A 22,675-nucleotide genomic window follows, 5' to 3' on the forward strand; every position below is an offset into this window, starting at 1 on the left:
AGCGGCCTCAAACTTACTGAAGCTGCGTGCCAACTTTTCAGCCAGCCCCCTTTTCTCGGTAAACACTCGCATGGCAGATTCCTCGTTGGCGTAACGTACCCTCCGTGCACGCGCGCAGTAGTGCTGCGGAAGTCCCGGGGCGCCTTTTTCATTGCCGGGTGCCGGAGTTTGGAATACTTTTCATTTGGAATAGAGTTACGTTATCGCGCCCCTGTTCTTGTCGCGACGATTGCATTCATGAGGCTGACTTAACGCGCAACTTCTGCCACTGTCGAGCCTGAATCGCCCGTGCTGTCGCTTTCCGTGTCGTCCTCATCACTGTCGCTAGTCGACACTTCGGCAATAACAGAGGCAACAATGGCGAAAAGTCGAACCTCGTAGCCGACATGTCTTCGCGGTCGCAGCAGCGCTGCCGAGCAACTTCTTCGCATCCCAAATGCCACACACTGTAGTCAACAGCAGATCCCTGTCGCGTGCTAGCGCCGAATTCTTCGTGTCATGTTCGACAGCACAGACAATGTCTAATTTTTCTTCTATGATGAGCACCCGGCGTCTTTTTTATCCAAGCTTCGGCATGACGCGACTCCTCGCTTGCACAATGCCATAACGCTCTCTGGCACAGCGTCGAAATGATGTTGATGTGGCTTTACACGCAAACACACAGGGCATTTGGAGGCCATTGTTCCGATCTCTGAGGCTTGTTCTGCCGGGCCGCCTGATGGAGACAACGAACCACCGTGTTTGCGTGACGAAAAGTGCAAACGCTATGTTTTAACCAATGCGTACGCAATAAGCTGGTATGGTTTATGCGGATGCAAAACACATTATGTTCAACAACTGCCAAGTCGGGGATTTGACTTTACTTTTAAAACGAAACTACTGCTTAAGCGGGTACGGTTTAATGAGGTTTTACTGTACATAATAGATAAACGGGTTTACACACAGTAATGGTTTACCCATGCAGCAAGGCGCCCTGCTGTCTGCTATTTTCCTGTTGCTGGTTGCCAAAATATCGCAGTTTCTCCACACTAGAGTACACAAGCACCGACACAACAGCAATATTCACAGCCACTACAACAGTAGGGAACCAGCCACCCAGCTCGAGCGTGTTGCCGCCACCAGTGGCACAAACGTCAGTTACAGTTTGTTTTTCACACAAAACAGCGCTCGGAAGAATAAACCAATGTCTTAATTTTATCTCCCGCGACAAGCGACAACCACTGTCAAATCCGTAGCATGAATGAGAGCTGCGATACAAGGCGAGTTCAACTCGCAGCATGCTTTCAGCTGCTGCTGCACTGCATGCGAGACGGTTCGACCATATCATGTGCTTCAAGCCTAGATGCCACGAATAACAGTCTACCTTCTTTTCTTGAGCAAATTGATGCCATGAGAAATGAAACATTTTCAAAACGATGCATTTTTCAATCGTCAGCAATTGTTTTTGAAGCATGACTGTAGAATGTCTTTGTCCAAACAGAGACCATTTCTTCTGCTAATCGTCTGTAAAAGTTACCAGCTAAATCCCAAAGATTGGGCTGCCAAACAACGAAATCCCTGATTTTTCCCCAATTTTTATTTAAAAAATATAACACCCATTTTTTATCACCCAAATTTCAATAAATATAAAACCCCGAAACAATGGACCCTATGTGTGTTCTATGGAAGCAACCGTAGCTAAGCTATAGGGCTAGTAATTGCCTAATCTTTTTTACCAGCCTTTCAATAATGCCTTAGCGTAAGACACATGCAAATGACGGCTATAGAATGTGACATAAATTCCAGCCGACTTATATGTTGATTAAGCCATGGATGCTGCCTGATATTGCAAGTCATGCCGAGGAACTGCACTTCCTCTCACTGTTCTAGGTCATAATTTCCAGCAAGCAGAAGCATTTATTTTATTTTTCAGTATAAAATGCCTATTCTTGCTAGATCTTTCTGACAAAACCACTCGAATTTCACATGTAACATTTTGCATGCAGACTGCTCTATATCTACACTATTGAAACAACTTTTTATGTTGTCCAAAGTTTTGTTGCAGTTGGCCTTTAATTCTGACAACTAGGTGTATGGTGTAAAACTGTGGCATAAACAAGATGGACGGATCCTGTAAATTTCGTGTTTATGTTTTAAATGTACTCTGCAGCACCTTCTAATAAATATGTGACATATGTTTTTATATTGCCTCACAAGCATTGTCTCACAAATCCCTTGCAGCAAAATTTATTGCTTCACACCTTTGCACTCTTGGCTCAAAGTTTTATTCTTGCAGTATATAGCGATTTCTCAAGAAGAAAACATTGCCAGATATATTTTTCATGCTCACATCTATGATAACGTTTGTTTATTTTCCAGCATAAGCATCTCCTCCTAATAAGAGAAGCCACTGCATGAGGTGGAAACAAATCCCTGCCGTGACCAGCTCATCGTGATTAGGGCACTGACTAGGGCACTGACTTGCCCTCTGATTATCAGCTCCCTGCCCTCAAAGAACTGGCCAGCACACCGTCCTTAGTCCTTTGCCCAATTACTATCCTAGGGGCTCTGTCTAGCCAACCGTCACCCACCTAGCTCCATAGAAAATGCCTGTTTGGTACTTATTTATTCGTAAATAAACTGTTTTAAAATGTCTTTCAGTATTCTCTTCAGTTATCATTTGCATGTGTGTAGGACTTTTGCTTCCAGTACTCATATTTTTCTACCATGTTTTCTTAGGTACTAATAGATGTAGACAATATTGGAGACAACTGCTATCACAAGTGCCGCTGGCAAAAAACTCACGGTAATAATGGATGCATACTCACAAGCCATACATATTTACAGTACTTGTCATACAGCGGGCATTGGCCCAAAGCTGACACTGATAATGGTAATGACATGGCCGAGCAATGGCCCTATGCTAGCTGCTGCATTGGCATGATGTTAACCCAACCCTCCCTCTAACTCTGAGCCAGCATTGATTTGGGCTGCACTTTACCCATATGCTGCGTTTGGCAAATAAATGCTAGTGTGCGACTTGGGACGTTTCATGTACCCCACTGCAGTTGCGTCTCTGATACAGCTTACCTGCATTTTTTTTCATTTTGACAAGCTATAAGAAACTTGGAACTTGACTTGGAACCAAACTGGTATACTTTTTCGTTCGATATCCTGCTTATAACCTAATGTGTTTCTTTTTGTCTCAAGTTACTCATGTTTTAAATCCTTTGCATGCATTCACTTGTAATGCCCAAGAGGGCCCTTACAGTACTGAAATAAATAAAATAAAACGGTTTACATTGCAGAAGCTCCTTTGCAGGAGGTTCTCAAAGAAGCTTGTCCAAAGTGCAAAACTTTGCTGTCATTTACACACATGAGATGAGGTGCAAGTAAACCTGCAGAGTTGGGCGAGTTTGGTGTACATGAAGAAGAAATACAAGGACACTGTCTCACACCTTGGAAGCAGGGCGATGAGTAGGCTGAGCTCAGGGGCGATGTGTTCGTGGTGGCTACTGTGTTCACTGCAATGTCCACGCAGCACCACCCGGAGTTGTGCTTGCCATCCTCGCTCAGCCGCCGTTCAATGAGGGCCTTCTGCAACCAAAAAATAAACCGGTTGTTCTACCAACACTGACAAACTTTTGGGTTCTAAGAAGACTTCTTCTTGGGCAAGTTGGTGCTTAGACCTCTTAGCTATACTTGATTGTGGCGTGAAATACATTTAGTGAAAAAGGGGACAGAAAAAAAGAGGACAGTGAAGCATCAAATTGGCACTCCACTGTCCTCTTCTTGCTGTCCCCTTTTCTGTGAAATGTATTTCACACCACAATAAAGTGTACCTAGAAAACTTTCGCGGGTTAACGCTAACAGGCTGAGTAACTGCATTAACTTCAACCATTTCAACCACTCTGGCTCCACTCTGGCTCTGCGTGGCAGAGCCAGAGGAAGAAGTAGCGAGAGATGCTTGAACTCGGCTGTATTCCGTGCCTGCTGGGCCTTCCCTGTCGCTTCCTCATTTCATTGTGAAAATAAACCCATACCTTCATAGCATCTTTGGTGAAGGCGCTGGGTAAATTCGCCTGGACAACCTAGCTCTTTTATGATGAAGTGAATGCTTCAGTGGCTTACCACCACAAGCAGCAAACACGGACAATTCTGGAGAATGAAATGACAACCTCGCCAGACAGCCATCATGCGGGGCAGGCTGGCCACCAGACACTGTAGTTAGAAGAACCACCCTCCTTTTCGAGGAAGGTAAACACTAGCTGAAGCACTACCAACGATTGAGTCACCACAACTACAGGAGTACTGCAAAGCAGCTCGCGAACATGTTTTCTTTTTCTCAATGGAACCACGCCTCTTCAGCTTGAGAACCATGAGAAGATGCTGACAAACTAGGAGAACTTTGTTAAAGAATTCACAAAGTGGTTCAGGGACCCGACCTCTAAGAAAAAAAAACTTAGAGGACGCTTAAGCTTTGCCTTCAAGAGTGGAATGCGATAACGTTATCACCCCCCGTTCACACCTCCCACTCATTCGCTTGGCATGTTCTTGAGTCACGCAAAGACGAAACGTGTGCCTGAGCAAGCAGAACGAACCAAAGAACTTGGTGTCTCAGAGGGAGAAACAATCTGCGCGAGCCAAACGTTGTGATCGACACGGACAGCCGGGCCACGATGCGCCATGAAGTTGGACGCAATCATGGGGCTGACGCCTTGATGGGATTGTCCTCTATCTCGCTTGGGAGCACCACGCAGGCGCATGACTTCTCGCCAGCAGCACGGCACACATTGCAGGGGACGCTTTCCCAGCAGACGCGCTACCATGCAGCGATCACGTCAGAGGCGTCCGGTATCGGACGCTGCACCTAGGAATTGCACTGTGAGCGGAGAGAGGAGCTGCGTCGCCTAAACAAAAGGGTTTGAGTGACACACACTGGAAGTTGGAAGGGGAGAGAGCGAGAAAAGTTATTAAACGCAAGGGTATTGGGGCATCCTTGCACCGGTCCCCGCATGGCCCCAATGTGCTCAAACAAGATGAAGGGGAGAAGCGGGCGAGTGGCGCGCCACCTGTCAGGGCAGTGCCGTACATTGCGAGGAGGGGGTCTTCTGTGTTTGCCGCAAGATGGCTCTGTGTGTGCGCCAAGCGCAGGATAAATGTAGCGGAAACGTACTTCACTACGCGTTTAACTGCGACTTCTGTAATTTACATGCTCATAATTACCAATATACACCGCAGTATAACTTTCTACGGCACGTTTCTAAGGCAACACCGCATTCACTAGAGGCACTTTTGTCCCGCTTTGGACCATCGAACTGATGGCTGAGTGGTAGCGTCTCCATCTCACACTCCAGAGACCCTGGTTCGATTCCAACCCAGCCTATCTTGCAGGTTGTTTTTATTTATGAATTGCCTTCCGCCATTTCTTCACTCACGGCCAACGCCGCGGACGCTGATGACACCGGCTTTTCTGCAACACGAGCTCCTTAACGCTGTCGCATTAATAAGGCTGAGCACATGCTTTTCTGTAGAGCTCACTTTGCAAAACTTGTACAACTTACATAGAGGCTGTTTCGAAACTGCAGAATCATGAGCGCCACCATGTCCAAAAAAAACAAAGAAGGGCGTCTCCTAAAGGAATTGCTAGAGATGTGTATAATTTTCTTATAATGAAAGAGGACCTTAGTACTCCATCTGATTTGAGGAAATACTGCCGAGCATTTGAAGTGCTCAAATGAGAAGGATTTTACCAAAGTTTGGCCACCTGGACAATGTCACCTTCACTGCAGATGTGTCTGTCCCAGCCCATGACAACATCCCCTCAGTGATACCACAGTGGTGCCATTCAGATTGTCCCTTGTATCGCTTTCCTTGGCGATGCTGTTTCTCGGCGACCAAACTGAAACTTTTGTCACCAGCACATGGCGAAGCAGCGCTGATAAGGCCAACAGCCAAGGCAGTGTTGCCGTGACAAAATTTGATTAAATCGTCGCATGATGTCTTACTTTCCATGCGTGACGTGATGTTCGCCTGGCATCTTCTGTGGCATAAATGAGACAATTTCTTTACGTTTGGCGACAGAAATGGCCAGGTGTAGGTAGGCGTGGCAAGTGTGCAGTGATGTGTTGGCGAAATTAAGGGCAGAGACTCATTTTAGACATTTTGCTTCTATTTCTGCATCAATATTAATGCAACTACACATGTTAGTACAGTTTTTCTCGCTGACTTCAAATATTTCATTGCTTTTCCTGTAAGGTATTTTGTTCCTGAGATAACTAAAGCTTGCCCTCCATTGTTTAAGGGTACAATAGGAAGAAAAGTGTTTAATTAAATATGATATTTAAGATATGGCTAAATAAACTAATGACTAGAGCTTGAATTATTACAAACACTTTTTTTTTTATTTGGCCATTTGTACTATTTACTTTAGAGCAGAATAAACTTTACACTTCGAAAAGCTCCTGCCATGCAGTTATAATTTTAATGATTCATTACAAAGTTAATTATTTACAATCTGCTCCCATACTTGGATTCTCTACACATTTAGGTTTCCATTACAAAGAGAATTATTATTGTATCTGCCCTAGGTGCCGAGATATCTAGGCTTCAAAACTGAAGAGAGTCATAAATTTACTTCATTAAAACATCTTTCTGGGTGAGTTGGTGCATACTTGACATAAAAATTGTAACAGCGCAAACACATGCAACCACAAAGTAACCAACCACAGTGCTTGTGTCTCGTCCTTGTTACTTTGTAGTTGCATGTGTTTGCACTGTTACAAATTTTATGTCACAAAGTTACATTTTGATAAAAATGCAAGAAGAAATAGCACACAGTTTATTTTAAAAACGGGTAGAATTTGCATATTTTGCAATGCAGGTGCTAATAGCCACTAGGAATATAATCTGACTGATGCTTAGCATTGTAGTAGCACTTCTTTAGTGCCTGCTGGACACACTCGTTTGAAACACACTTGCAAATAGACTCGGCCACTCAGTGCCTGTCTTCCTTAGTCATCCGTCTGGTGCTTGGGAGGCTGGGGTTCAGATTGAGCTCCTCCAGGATACCTAACAAGGCTTTCAAATTGCCACAGTTGAACTTCATCACTGCCTCGGCAACAGCAGCTTCAACTGTAAACAGTGAAGCATGGTGTTCGTTAGATGCCGGTGCCCAGATAAGTGAACGAAGTTTTTTTATTAGTGTTTTGGGATTTACCCCATTGGCATCTTTCTAATAGCTTTCTTTACAACAGGCACTCATAAATCGATAGCAGAGCTTTGGACACATGGGGTGGCAAATTAAAATGGTGGCTTGGAGCAGGTTCCCCCGATGCTACTGCTGCATTTTGGCGGCACCAAAATCCTGGGCCTGCCGAGCACAGGTTGTGATTTCACACATTGTCATTTGAAGTTACATGATTATATGTCACCATCACAGCCCTTTGCATGGCCTCAGCATCTCTCTTGTGAGATTTGGGGGCTTAGTCATAATATGAGCTCAATTTTGTTATGAGGTCACCAGCAAGCCTTCCCCTTGCTCCGAGTGTTTCAGAGCCACCTCCCATGTGCCTTGCAAACAAATTGCCCAAGGAAGTTCTCATGCTCTCTTAACGTGGTTCACACAATCCACTTTTTGGATTTTGGTGAAGCTACAGTATCTGCTTTTTGCAAAGCATGGAAGGTGCAGCTGTCACCATCTGAAAGAATGGTCGTGTATCTGAGGCCATTTTTATCAGATACCTGTTAAAGGTGAGCAGGTTATGTGCCACCTCATCAATAAATTACATATGGAAGCACTCTGGAGTGTTATAAGGGTGTCTTATGAACAGTGCAAAATTTAGCGTGCTGCCACGGCAGAACTACAAATGCCACCAAGACCAAATGCCACCAAAACCACCAATACCGTGGCTGATAGCGTCACCCACGCTGGGACGACGCTATCATGAAAAGTGGCGGCAACGGAGAGCGACTGATTCGTCTGCCTCTCGCTACAACGGGTCACCGAAACTCAAAATTACGCAACATCCAATGCTAAACGTGCGAGAAGACAGCTTGCATGATGCCACGCCGTCTCAGCACGCCCACTCTTTGCACATGCGGAACTTTACCTCTAAAGCATGGTGCGCAGCTGCATATGCACTCAGCCGCGCTTACAGCCATGCGCAGCCCCAGCTGAGACGCGCACCATTTCCCTCACCACTCCACCTTTTTGCACGTGCTTGATCGCGTTACCGTGAGCTTGCTCCCCTCCCCCTCTTTCCCTATGCTCGCGCGGGAAGGCAGCACACGTGAAGCCACCATCTTTCTTGTCTATCCCTCGCACACTTTCACACGCACCTTAAGCACACAGTGCGCGGGGCACGATAGGGCCTTATCACACTTGGACTTTATACAGAACATGGTGCGGCTCCACTTTGATGGTCACTCTTGTTGCGTGGCACACGATTTGAGAGGTGTGTTTGCAAGCAGCCGCTTGTAATTCAATCATCTGATGACGTGCGTCTGCGGAAGTTTGAATTTATTATCTCGGCATTCCTTTGCGGTAGCAGTGAAATTTCGTTGTATTGAAATCGTATACTAACAGTTAGTTATATTGAGGTTCTAAATACATGGTATTCTGTGAACAAGAGGTTATGAAAAGTTCAATACTTCATTATATAGAGAATCTTGTTTTATTGAAGTTCTTTATATCGATGTTTAACTGTATACTTTTGGGAGCACATAAGTTGTCGAGTGCATGCCCGTTTTTACATTTTTAAGTACCTACCATTTGTTATTCTTTTTTTTTCCTCAAAGTGTAACACCATTTCTCACATTGCATAAGACACATTTCTTTTTTTATAAATGCTTCAACATGCTATGAGTTGTTTGTAACACCTTCTAGGTCTTTAGGTAGACTGCAATATGTTTGTAAATAAACAAGTAAATAAAAATAACCTTACTCTTTCAATAACGAAATTACATTTAACATTAGAGGTAGCATCATGGCTTATGTCTCTCTTCCTGTTCAAATCTTTTGCACTGCTTTACCATTCATAATGGACATGCCAACAATTGTCATACCTTTCCTAACACTTTCAGTGGCACCTTCTTGCCCTGTGTGAAATCTCAGAGGAAGTGTTAAGACCAAAAATAAAAAAAGAAAAGTGACCCTGGCCACTGCCAGGGAATTGTTTAACAGCAAATGCAACATCCACCTCACGGAGGCGCTCTTTCCGGCGAATTCGTATCCGCTGCCGCAAGCAAGCAATCTCCTCATCGCTGTCGTCCTGGTCGTCGTCCTCGGCCACCCTCACTGCTCGACTGCATCGCATCTGCTCAAATGCAGCAATCAGGGCCTCCGACACATATATGTGTGCATTCTCCTGCAAAACAAAATACATGAAGTACTGTAAATGGTTGTTGTAGAGACAGAAAATCCAATGCCTATATTAAAGAGATGCTATTGCGCAAAATTGTTTTAGCTGTACTATTAGTAAAGTAGACTTTTAGAAGAACACCACTCTCACCTTGATAAGTCAGAAAAGATGTGAACACAAAATATGGGTGGTGATGCCATCTTAAAGTTCTCACACCAGGTCGCAATGAATTTTCACAGCTTCTGTTTGGGCCTAGTTAATTTTTAACAGTAATAATGGACTATATTGTATTCTAATATAGGTAGTTCAGAACTGTACTTAGCAAGTTTGGAGGAGCCACTATGGCCTAAATACGAAATTATGCATTGAAATGCATGATGTCACACTGACATACCAACAAAGAGATTCCGGAACATAATTTGAAAAATAAAGTTTCGCCTTCACTTTCTCTTCTAGAAATCAACTTGTAACCACAGAAAGAAAAATAGAGTTTTGAAAGAATACTTTCAGTCTAAACTGATCTATTGTTTTTCTTTTGGTATCCTTTTAACAAAGCCAGAAGTAAAAACTTCGAAGTACCATGCATACAAGGGACACACATGTTGCAGCAAACGTGACAAACACATCCCCAGTCATAGCAGAGCCATTCTGTTTTACTGAAACATGCCTCAACAGTTGTTCTTGTAAAAAATATGACCACACCTAAGCACTTCTTATGATTTTGGGAAGTTGTCCCTTCCTTCAAGTCTCGTGTTTTGCTTGCAGTAACTACCCAAAGTCATGAATCACCAACTGGCCTACACCCACACTCTACGTTACTTCTTATAAGTTGTGAATGGGAATGCATTAATGTCCAATTGAACATTGCTGAGTGGTCCTTCGAATTATGAACTCCTTGCGGGCAAGCTTGGCCAACGTCTCCTAGATAGCCTAATGCCAGTGCACTTCGATCCCCGACGTCATGCTACCTTGCCCAACTGCCATAGAAGCTAATGGGGACACTCCCAAGTAAGCCACAGTGATTTTGATGTCATTGCTTTCATCACGTCGGGCTTGGCAATGGAAATTTCAGTCTAAGCAGAGTCCTTCTATTTTTTTTCTGGTCACGAAACTGCCGCCTCAGTTTCATATAGAGCCAGCGCCCGCCGCTAGAGGCGCAACCGTGCGTGAGAGGGCATGCGAACGCCACTACCGCTGTGGTTGTGTGTGGGGCAGCCTCGGTATTCTAGCTTTCTCAACTTCTTCAACCGTCACTTTAGTTTCACGCAACTATTTTTAACATTGAATATGTTTAAATTACTGCCTGAGCGCGTCTTCTGCCATGACATGAGCGCTCGGGAAGAAAAAGAAGCAGCTCATAACATGGAGCTTGCGGCGGTCTCAGACCAAAAAAAAAGAAAAACAAATCTGGCATTTTAAGAGCCAAAACCACTACACGATTATGAGGCACGCCGTAGTGGGGGACTCACGATTAATTCTGACCTCCTGGGATCCTTTAAAGTGCACCTAAATTTAAATAAATGAGTGTTTTGCATTTCGCCCCCGTCGAAATGCGTCCGCTGTACATGGCCGGGCGGTCTCGGTCCAGATTTCTTCATCATCGCCGTTCGCCTCAACACTTCGGTGGGCTCCGCTTTTTAATATTTGCCTGAAATGAAACACCGCGCATTGGCAACAAAGCGCCAGTGGTCCCACTTATCACCAGATGCAGACATATGGGCTGTTGCACCCCCGCTTACCCGTAAGTAAGCTCCAACTCTCCGCTGCGCATAGCGCCAGATTGTTCGCCGAGCACAGCTGTTCACTTTCTGTTAAACTGTGGCAGAGAAGGACTCTGACTGTGGGCAGTATCTTATAAGGAAATCCAAAGAATGAAATTGTTATTGCAAAGGGTTGCTACTGTAGAATACTTAATGACAAAGAAAAAGAAATTGAGCTGCTTCGTGCGCTTAAGATTTCTCTGCAAAGCGATGCCATTTCTGAATGAGATTTAGGTAGGATTAATGCAAGACAAACTTCGCTACTAAATGTCTTCGGTGCGGCTTTTACCAACCGATTAAGGCGAACGTGAAGTGTTAGGACCTGCACAGTTGAAACTAGTTTTATTGTAATTAGGCAATTGCCTTAGCAAGCAGTCGTTTAGAACCGTTAGTAAGCCTAGCACTTATTCACGCTGCTCGTGGTTTCGACGCACAAACGACGAGACTAGGTACTTTGATTCCTAATGCGCAACTATTTACAATATGTTAAAATGCTGCAATCACCGGTCCTGATACTCTTACCATGGTCGAAAAATGAAAAGAAAACTTTATAATTCGATAAGGAAATGAAATAAAACGTGTTGGTGCAAAAACAACATACAAGCACGATCATTTATTCATCATGTAAAATGAGCGGAGCGAAATACAGACAGCATCCGGTCACGAATAGTCCAGCATTCACAATGCAAGAAGTTTGTTAAAAGCATGACACTGATACATTAAGCATAAAGAAATAACATCAAACGTGATAGATATGCATTGGGGGGCAGGAAACAAATACCAGCAAACGAATGGCAATAAATACAGAATGCATCATCGATTGTTTCTATAACCAAGAAAGTGTAAAGCATAAGCATTTCATAACACATGGCTAAACAACTCTCGAACGAACACAAGTAGCCACATCACAAATACAGCAATTTTTTTAATGGCTTGTTAGTGATACCACCATTCTACTTCTTCACCTGTTACTTGTAACACGTGTTCGGCATCGTTGTCCCACCCCGCCACTTCAACTAAAGATCCCAGCACTCGAAAAATAGCGCAGCACATGCACAGAACGCACCCGTTCACTCAGCTCGCCTCGCGCTGCGCACGCATTTTGGTACGCTAACGATGCCCTCTGTGGCACAGTGGCGCCGCGTCGTGGCACCTTTGGGCAGCATATGAACCTCTCCCATAGCGTGACGGCGGAGTTTCGTGACTGGTCTAAGTAAGGCATCACAAGGCAGAGTGCATAGAAGTGCTATCTAGGAGGCACTGGTTTAGTCCAGTGGTTAAGACGCTTGGCTTCTGAGCTTGGGGCTCTAGGTTTGAAACTCACAACCACGAAGGTTTTTTTCTTTCAAATTTATTGGGATTTCTTTGGATCGTAGCGCGAAGTGACAAGGACAGAGACTAGAAGCAGACAGGACGAGCGCTACAATCCAAGATCATGTTACCGTACCAACTCGCCCAGCTTTCTATCCTTTTGCATTATATTTCTTTATACGTTAATTTATTCATAGCGATCACCAAAACACAGTTATAATTCAGGCGAGAGCTTGCATGGACAATAAAATCACGAATAACACAGGCTTCCGAGAGCGAGAACGAGCATGACGTGGTGGCACAGCAATACCTTCTTCCTTCACGCAACACCTGGCATGCTACCGCGGGAGCAGGTGTTTCTCTTCGCCTGTTCTGCTCCGTCGAAGTGCACTTGTGCTGTGGCATCACAGTCAATGGGAATTTAGACGCCGTTTTTCGCTTGTCCAGATGACAGACGCTGGCTTTCTCACTCGATGGGCCATTTGATGCTTGTGCGTCAAAAGAGTACTGGCAATATTTCCAACTCTTTTTTTTTTTGATGAAGTACTGGAACCTCTAAACCCTAGAAAAAGCACTGGCAAGCCTCATCATCATCATCAGCCTGGTTACGCCCACAGCAGGGCAAAGGCCTTTCCCATATTTCTCCAACAACCCCGGTCATGTACTAATTGTGGCCATGCCGTCCCTGCAAACTTCTTAATCTCATCCGCCCACCTAACTTTCTGCTGTACCCTGCTACACTTCCCTTCCCTTGGAATCCAGTCCGTAACCTTTAATGACCATCGGTTATCTTCCCTCTTCATTACATGTCCTGCCCATGCCCATTTCTTTTTCTTGATTTCAACTAAGATGTCATTAGCTCACATTTGTTCCCTCACCCAATCTGCTCTTTTCTTATCCCTTAGCGTTACACCTATCATTCTTCTTTCCATAGCTCGTTGCGTCGTCCTCAATTTGAGTAGAACCCTTTTCGTAAGCCTCCAGGTTTCTGCCCCGTAGGTGAGTACTGGTAAGACACAGCTGTTATACACTTTTCTTTTGAGGGATAATGGCAACCTGCTGTTCATGATCTGAGAATGCCTGCCAAACGCACCCCAGCCCATTCTTATTCTTCTGATTATTTCTGTCTCATGATCCGGATCCGCAGTCACTACCTGCCCTAAGCAGATGTATTCCCTTACGACTTCCAGTGCCTCGCTGCCGATTGTAAATTGCTGTTCTCTTCCGAGACTGTTAAACATTACTTTAGTTTTCTGCAGATTAATTTTTAGATCCACTCTTCTGCTTTGCCTCTCTAGGTCAGTGAGCATGCATTGCAGTTGGTCCCCTGAGTTACTAAGCAAGGCAATATCATCAGCGAATCGCAAGTTACTAAGGTATTCTCTATTAACTTTTATCCCCATTTCTTCCCAATCCAGGTCTCTGAATACCTCCTGTAAACACGCTGTGAATAGCATTGGAGAGATCGTATGTCCCTGCCTGACGCCTTTCTTTATTGGGATTTTGTTGCTTTCTTTATGGAGGACTACGGTGGCTGTGGAGCCGCTATAGATATTTTTCAGTATTTTTACATACGGCTCGTCTACACCCTGATTCCATAATGCCTCCATGACTGCTGAGGTTTCGACAGAATCAAATGCTTTCTCGTAATCAATGAAAGCTATATATAAGGGTTGGTTATATTCCGCACATTTCTCTATCACCTGATTGATAGTGTGAATATGATCTATTGTTGAGTAGCCTTTACGGAATCCTGCCTGGTCCTTTGCTTGACAGAAGTCTAAGGTGTTCCTGATTCTATTTACGAGTACCTTAGTAAATAGTTTGTAGGCAACGGACAGTAAGCTGATCGGTCTATAATTTTTCAAGTCTTTGGCATACCCTTTCTTATGGATTAGGATTATGTTAGCGTTTTTCCAAGATTCCGGTACGCTCGACGTTATGAGGCATTGCGTATACAGGGTGGCCAGTTTCTCTAGAACAATCTGCCCACCATCCTTCAACAAATCTGCTGTTACCTGATCTTCCCCAACTGCCTTCCCCCTTTGCATATCTCCCAAGGCTTTCTTTACTTCTTCCAGTGACGTTGTGACGTCACAATGCAGACAGTAGTCGCACAGGAGTACGACATTGCGACATTTTGGCACTAAGTCTGGCTCACTTGGAACAATTATATTCTGAGTGAGCCAGACTTCCGAGTGTAAAACCCTAGAACAATTATGTTCTGAGGTTTTACAAGCCAAAACCACAATTTCATTATGAATCACACGGTAGCGGAAGCTCCAGACCAATTTTAACCATATGGGATCCTTTAACGTACAACCAATGCATGGTACTAAAGCATTTTTGCATTTCACCCTCACTGTAAAGCAGCCACCAGGGCCAGGATCAAAACCACCATCTCAAGCTCAGCAATGCAATGAAACAGCCACTAAGCTGCCACTGCAGGTAACATTAAAAAATTATGAATCATGTCAAAGCGACAGGTGCACAAAGCTATTTGTATCAAAGCACCAGAGTTCTTAGCACACCTTCAAGAAAAACAGGGCACACCATAGCGAAGAAATGAAATGTTCAGTAAGAAAGACTTTTGAATATGACTCAATTTCATACTGTATACCTGGGAGAAAAGACATCATGTGGATAAAAACGACTACTTTTGCTAAATTTGTGAGAAGGTCACAAGGAGTGGGAAAAAAAGCTGCACTCTTAAATGTGTATTCTCTAAATTTGCAGGCCTGCGCCTGCCACACTGTGTTGGCCGGAGAAAGTGGCAACCGCATAGTCTGCATGCGCATGGCACATGAGAACTTCACACTCATGCTCAATGCTCAATGCCACAGGCTTCAAGCAAATGACAGAATTTATGGGAACAAGCATATGCCAAATCAATAACAAAGACTGCATGTCTGCCCAAGCAGCAATGCCCTTCAGAGGATGTTGGAGTGCACACCATCACTACCTCCACATGCAGCATTAAGTAAGTGGTGTCCACTGCAGACTATAGTCTTAAGCTCCGCATTCATTTTATGAGCTTTTAGACATGCTACAAGAACTCAAGTTGTGCCACTTCGTGAGCAAGCAGCAATCAAAGTATTTAGGAGAGCTCAAAATGAAGTGACAAGTTGATTCTCCAATTGGATTTCACAGAGAATTATAACTTTCTCACTCAAGATGCTGCCCAATGCTATCACTGGGTAAATATCGGTACGGGGCAAGAGAAATGGGGTTTACTATTTTATTAAGTTTCAAGGTGAACCTCAAAAGGAGTGTGGGCAAACGTCCCTCTCTTCTTTCTCGTTCAATCTAATCACACCGCTGCTGGTGTGGACGCATTTACTGTAATATTTCTCCTCTCCCAGACAAAGCCCGCTGGGAGAGTCCCTTAAGTCCTCTGATTGAAGGGCTTCAGATGAGGGACATGAGCCACCTCAGCTTTGGCAGAGTGTCATCCGGCTGCAATGGATGCACTAGTCAATACTTTACATCACTGAGATGGTCAACAACAACATTAATACGAGTCAGAGTACCTGGCAAGAAGCAGACTAGATCCACTGAAGAATAGGTGGCATCCCGATGGTGCCTGTTGTATCATGCTTTTTAATGGTCTTGAGAAGCCAGAGTATGCATGCGGGCCAAGCGTCAAGCTTCTTCAGCAAGACACAGAGTCTCAGCGATGGAGGGATCATCACGAGTAATGAAATCAAATATAGCATCCAGTGTATGAAGCAGAAAATGGGTGTCAAAGAGGAAAAACAGGCCGGAGCCAGTAGTTTTGCGCTTTGCAGTATTGAAGGCATATGTAATAAAGGGCAAAATGTCATTGCAGTTTTTAAAACCCAATGTGACGTGTACATGAACAATATGTTCGCCAGCATGCAGTAGGTATGCTCAGACAGCCTATTTGTTTGCGGGTGATACTGTGTCGAGTGGCAAAAACTTGAGGTGCACAAACGAAGAAGCTCTTCTGCAACATCTGCAGTAAACTGGAAGCCACAGAAGCTGATTATAGCTCAAGGAGGGCTGTGACCGAGAATGACTGAGTCCAGCAGGGCAGGAAGAGGGAAACTTGGCTGGTGGTGGCAGATGGTCAAGCGGCCGTCTTGCAGTGCCGGTCAGATGGTCAGCCCAGTCGATCCAATGAACGGTTCCACAAGCAGGAAAAGGGACCCATGACATCAATCCAACTTACTCAAAAGGAGAATCAAGAGGTGTGAGTGGTTGTCATTGGTCAGTGGTTGTCAGTGGTTGTCAGCTGGCATTGAAGTTAGATGCTTGTGGGACTGACACTGAGTGAAACTAGCCACCTACAATACAGTCAACCCCCACACTCAGGGCCAGTAAAACCGTTCTAAAGTAATGTAAACTAAAGTAATGTTTAACAGTCTCGGAAGAGAACAGCAGTTTGCAATAGGCAGCGAGGCACTGGAAGTCGTAAGGGAATACATCTACTTAGGGCAGGTAGTGACTGCGGATCCGGATCATGAGACAGAAATAATCAGAAGAATAAGAATGGGCTGGGGTGCGTTTGGCAGGCATTCTCAGATCATGAACAGCAGGTTGCCATTATCCCTCAAAAGAAAAGTGTATAACAGCTGTGTCTTACCAGTACTCACCTACGGGGCAGAAACCTGGAGGCTTACGAAAAGGGTTCTACTCAAATTGAGGACGACGCAACGAGCTATGGAAAGAAGAATGATAGGTGTAACGTTAAGGGATAAGAAAAGAGCAGATTGGGTGAGGGAACAAACGCGAGTTAATGACATCTTAGTTGAAATCAAGAAAAAGAAATGGGCATGGGCAGGACATGTAATGAGGAAGGAAGATAACCGATGGTCATTAAGGGTTACGGACTGGATTCCAAGGGAAGGGAAGCGTAGCAGGGGACGGCAGAAAGTTAGGTGGGCGGATGAGATTAAGAAATTTGCAGGGACGGCATGGCCACAATTAGTACATGACCGGGGTTGTTGGAGAAATATGGGAGAGGCCTTTGCCCTGCAGTGGGCATAACCAGGCTGATGATGATGATGATGAAAACCGTTCTTGAGCACAACGGAGTATACACGCAACTCCTAGATGTCTAGAGGTAGGATCGTCATGCATGGCCAGCAGAATAGTGGAGCTTAGCTTTTCCAGAACTACAAGAAGGAAGCAGGCACCAGTCGTAAAGCTCCTCTTGTAGAGGAGCCCATAACGAACACAAAAACGCCTGGATGTTTTGGGGTAATGAGCGGAATTGAAAAGTGGCTCTAAGCAGAGGTCCTCTCGCTGCTCCTTCTTAAAGGTCTGCTTGTCAGGAAATGCTGGTGCCAAAGAAGCAATGCAGTTGTTATCCACATCACAAACGGGCGTGTTTAACAGCATTCACGAAAGGCAGTCTGCGTCAACGTGTCTGCTACCACTCTTGTATGAAACTGTGGAGTTGGTCCTGGAGATTGTGGGGAGCACACGCGCCCACCTTCCCTCGCGTCGTCGCGTCGAGAGCCGGCATAGACACGGGAGAGGTGCACTTTCGATTCTCCCTTACTCTCGCGACGCGCACGCACCCTTCCTCCCCGACTTGCGGGCAGGTAGCTGACGGGTGAGGAGGACATTCCCCTCGGCCAGGTAAAAAGGTACAAAACAGTGCGACCGGGGGAGACCCTCTCTCTCTGACGCCAGATCCCTAACCTGCCGGACTGGAGTACCTGCCGCAACCCGTGAGTGACCTTGTTGGCCTGACTATCCCGGGCAACGAGGCCAGCCTATTTATCACTATTACAGAGAGGACGTCACTCTGCCAGTTCTTTATTGCCGGTAGCAATAAACGTTCTTACAGTTGACGCTGCTGGTTGCCTTATTCGAACCCGACGTAGCGGCGATTCCCGCGCTACGAGTTAGGGAGTTACACAAAGCGACTGCGTGGGGCTAGAGCTCGCCTTCAGCCCTAGCCGCAAGCAGAGTGGAACCCCCACAACATGTAGGGGCCAGCATGTGAGATGACCAGAGGGATCATGAGGGCTGATGAGCACAATGAATGATGATCCGTGACAACTGGAAATGGACAGCTATACATATATAAGCGGTAATGCTGCACAGCAAAAATGACTGCTAGCCTTCTTGTTCAGTCATGGTGTAATTGTGTTTGAGCTTCCAGCAGAACTTTTTGTTGGGCTAGTTGGTGCATGTTACTGAAGTACTAAAGCGCCAAACAGACGACGCAAGAAGAGACATGGATAAGACATAGGGAAGCAAGGTTCAGGCAGGACAGATCAATTGCTCGCCAAGGATGGGACTACCTAAGGCACCTGATTCCTTGCTGCTATCCGGAAACATCGCAAAGAATTGGGAGCAATTCAACCAGAAGTTTGAGCTGTTCTTAGAGACAACAGCAGCAGCGAAGGAACCGAGGACTCCAGTCGTAAAGACCGCACTTCTGCTGAGCTTTGCAGGAGATTACGCGCTCGAGGTATTCAAACATTTGTCTTTTTTCGCGGATGAAAGCAAGCAACATTATGAGACCGTAGCAAAGAAGTTCGCTGAATACTGCCAAGAGCAGCAGAATGAAGTTTTTGAGAGATACTTGTACCGCTCGAGAACACAAGCAGAAGGCGAACATTTCGAGCATTTCGTGCGTGACCTTAAAAGACAGGCACGCAGCTGTAACTTCGAGCCCTTGACTGAATCCTTAATCCACAACCAGATTGTCTTTGGTAAAATGCCAAGCTGTGCGAAAAGATGCTCAAAGAAAAGGACCTCATGCTCCTGAAAGCTCTACAGACATGCTGTGCAGCAGAAGTACCTGCCATACAGAATGAAATGTGGTCGCAAGCAGACAGCTAAGTTGCGGTGGTAAAAAGATCGCAAAAGTACAGTTGCACCGAACGCAATCGGTCTCATGCACACGCAAGGTGCTCGGCATTTCAAAAGACGTGCTTTGTACGTAAACGAAAGAATCATTTTACTCTGTGCTGCCATGAACAAGTAGATGAAGTACACGAAGATCGTGATGATTCAGCATTCTGGATATAAAAATCTGCAACTTCAGCAGCAGAGAAGACTGGAGGGTTAAGGCAGAAGTTGCGGGTGAAATGGTAGCGCTCCAAGTTGACATAGGTTCCCAAGCCAATTTGTTGCCCTACCCTATCTACAGAAAATTTAAGGGATACCTGAGGCTACAGCTAAGTAGTTCAGTCCTTCAATCATATGGTGGTGGTGTCATCAAGCACATCTGCACAGCGACTCTACAAGTTGCTGTGAATCATCGGTCCAGCAGCGTTTCCTTTTTCATTGTAAAGGAGAGTAACCCGGCAATCCTCGGACTAATCGCAAGCGAAATGCTGGGACTGGTATCATGCAGAGTGGACACTGTCAGAGAAGTCGGCACCACTGACATCCTGAAGAAATTTCCAGATTTATTTCAGGGAACCGGCTGCTTGCAACAAGAGTACTACATGTTCTTGCACAAGGATGCAACACCAGTAGTAATGCCAGTACGACGGGTACCACTGGCACTGAGAGAACCACTCTGGGATGAGCTAGATTGGATGGGAAGCAGCGGCATCATCGAGAAGGTAAACAGACTGACAGATTGGGTGCATCCTCTAGTCATCATAAGAAAAAATCAACAAAAGCTGCGCATGTGCCTGGATCCCCGAAACATCAATGACTGTCTAAAGCGAGAGCATTATCAAATGCCGAAACGAGAAGACGTGGAGGCACAGTCAGCAGGGGCTAAATACTTCTCACGCCTTGATGCAAACTCTGGCTTCTACTATATCCCTCTAGGCAATGCAATGTAAAATATCTGAACGTTCGGCACACCATTTGGGTGTTACTGCTTCCTATGGCTCACGTTCAGAATAGCTTCAGCGCCAGAAGCATAGCAGAAGGCAATGAGCGAAATTTTTAACGGGCGCAGTGAAGTGCACGTGTACATAGATGACATTTTAATCTGGGGAGCTACTGATATTGAGCTTGATGTGCACCTCCACCAAGCTTTGCAGTTGGCCACAAAGGCTGGACTGACGTTCAATGCTGATAAATGCAAGTTCAGACAGACTGAAATTGATTTCTTGGGTGACGTCGTATCGCAAGACGGCATAAAGCCAAAGCCTTCACTGAGCACATTACTGGGCGAAATGCCTCACCCGGCAGACAAGGCCGGAGTGCACCGGATGCTAAGAGTGGCAAATTACTTCGGAAAGTTCATACCTCAGCTGTCTGATAAAATTAACGTTCTACGCAGTCTCTTAAAAAAAGGCACTATTTCTGAATGGACTCAGCAGCACGAATGAGCAGTTATTTGCGAGCATTTAAGCAAACCACCGTTGCTTGCTATCTTTGACTTGTCCAGAGAAACAAAAACCTCTGCGGATGCCTCAAAATGCGGGCTAGGAGCTGTGCTTTTGCAGCGTTAAAGCGACGACTGGTAATAAATAATAATATATGGGGTTTTACGTGCCAAAACCACTTTCTGATTATGAGGCACGCCGTAGTGGGGGACTCCGGAAATTTTGACCACCTGGGGTTCTTTAACGTGCACCTAAATCTAAGTACACGGGTGTTTTCGCATTTCGCCCCCATCGAAATGCGGCCGCCGTGGCCGGGATTCGATCCCGCGACCTCGTGCTCAGCAGCCTAACACCATAGCCACTGAGCAACCGCGGCGGGTCGCGACGACTGGTGGTCAGTTGCCTACGCATCTCATGATATGACTGCCGCAGAACAAAGATATTCCCAGATAGAGAAAGAAGCAATGGGCATTGCATTTGGCTCCGAAAAATTTCACCAGTTGGTATATGGTCGCAAGATTCTTAATGAGACCGACCACCGCCTGTTAATCGCTATTGCTTCAGAAGCGATTGGTAACATGCCGCCACGACTTCAACGTTTTTTTCTGCGCTTGTTTACATATGACCATGACCTTCATTTTGTACCAGGCAAGAAGCTGCTCCGAGCCGACATGATGTCAAGATCGTCCCCACTGCAGCTGGGGAGACCACTGGATACAGCGAGGATGTAGATGTCCACGCAACAAGCATCGTCTCAGATTTGATAGGCAAAAAGACAATAGATCGCCTAGCGAAAGAAACCGCAGCCGATCCAGAGTTGAAAGCTGTTATCAACTACCTAGACGGCAAGGGAAGACTTGAAGGCAAATTGAAACCATTCGCATCTGAGTTGACTCTTGTCGAAGGCATTCTGTTTAAAGGATGCAGGGTAGTAATTCCAAAGTCATTGAGGACAGAAATGCTCGAATGCATTCATGAAGTGCACTTGGGTGTAAACAATTCCAAGGCAAAAGCTCGACGTTTGGTTTTCTGGCCAGGACTTAACACTGACATCAAAAGGATGATACAAAGCTGTGCAGTTTGCCGCAAGTATGCTTACACATAGCAAAGTGAACCTCTAGTGTTAAGGCCTCCACCATTGTATGCATGGTACAGAGTGGGAGTCAACATCTTCCAGCAGGGTGGAAGTTCATACTTATGCGTGTTTGACGCCTTGTCCAATTTTCCAGAAGTCGAAAAACTGATCGACTCTTCCACCAAATCTGTCATCGAAATACTGAGTGCCATTTTTTCCAGATATAGTATCCCAGTAAAAGTTTGTAGCGACAATGGTCCTCAGTTTCCGTCTCATGAATTCGCACTTTTTGCTTTTAGATACGACTTCCATCATGTGACTTCAAGCCCACGTTTCCCCCAGTTCAACGGCCTCACCGAGAAAGGCGTTCAAATTGTAAAACGAATTATGAAAAAGACTATGGAAACGAAACAGGACTTTTGGCTTGGGCTACTAAGCTACCCTTCGCGCCCTCTTGAAGACGGTCGCTTACCGAGTGAACTCCTACAGGGAAGACGCCTATGCACGAGACTTCCGGACTTCAGCCAACACTCAAGTATTCACGTGACTAAACACAAGCAACCCGAAGTTCGAGGCCGATGCCTACCAGCACTCAAGAAAGGCGATGTCTTAAGAATCAAGGTCAAGTCCTGGACCCGCAAGGCACAGCTGCTAGAGCCAGCCGTACCAAGGTCATATGAGGTAACTAAGGAAGATAGCAGAAGGTTACGATGCAACCGGCGACACCTGCTGAGGACGTGCGAGAAGTATCGTAAAGAACCATTGGAAAGTGAGCTCTTACCGAGTGACAATAGTGATGATGCCACCGAGCCAGAATTTCCCCAGTGTGTACACAATGAGGAAAATCAAAATCACACATCAGCTTTGGAGCAGAGTGCGCAGGCTGAGAGCCAGGACCCCCAGAGCCAGGGTGGT

The 22,675-nt window shown here is 45.4% G+C and overlaps 1 protein-coding gene across 5 annotated transcripts in view; it reads right to left on the minus strand.

Moving 5' to 3' along the window:
- The window catches only part of Rubicon (run domain Beclin-1-interacting and cysteine-rich domain-containing protein rubicon), a 461,889-nt gene that overhangs the window by 342,933 nt on the left and 96,281 nt on the right, over positions 1-22,675 (minus strand). For all 5 annotated transcript variants that reach the window (XM_070531460.1, XM_070531458.1, XM_070531457.1 and 2 more), the window contains 2 exons: positions 9,180-9,347; positions 3,438-3,576 (listed from right to left, as the gene is read on the minus strand). In XM_070531460.1, coding sequence (XP_070387561.1) covers positions 3,438-3,576; positions 9,180-9,347 — 307 coding nt within the window. The remainder of the gene's footprint in view (positions 1-3,437; positions 3,577-9,179; positions 9,348-22,675) is intronic.

This window comes from Dermacentor albipictus, chromosome 1 (assembly GCF_038994185.2).
Source record: "Dermacentor albipictus isolate Rhodes 1998 colony chromosome 1, USDA_Dalb.pri_finalv2, whole genome shotgun sequence".
NCBI classification, from domain to species: domain Eukaryota; kingdom Metazoa; phylum Arthropoda; class Arachnida; order Ixodida; family Ixodidae; genus Dermacentor; species Dermacentor albipictus.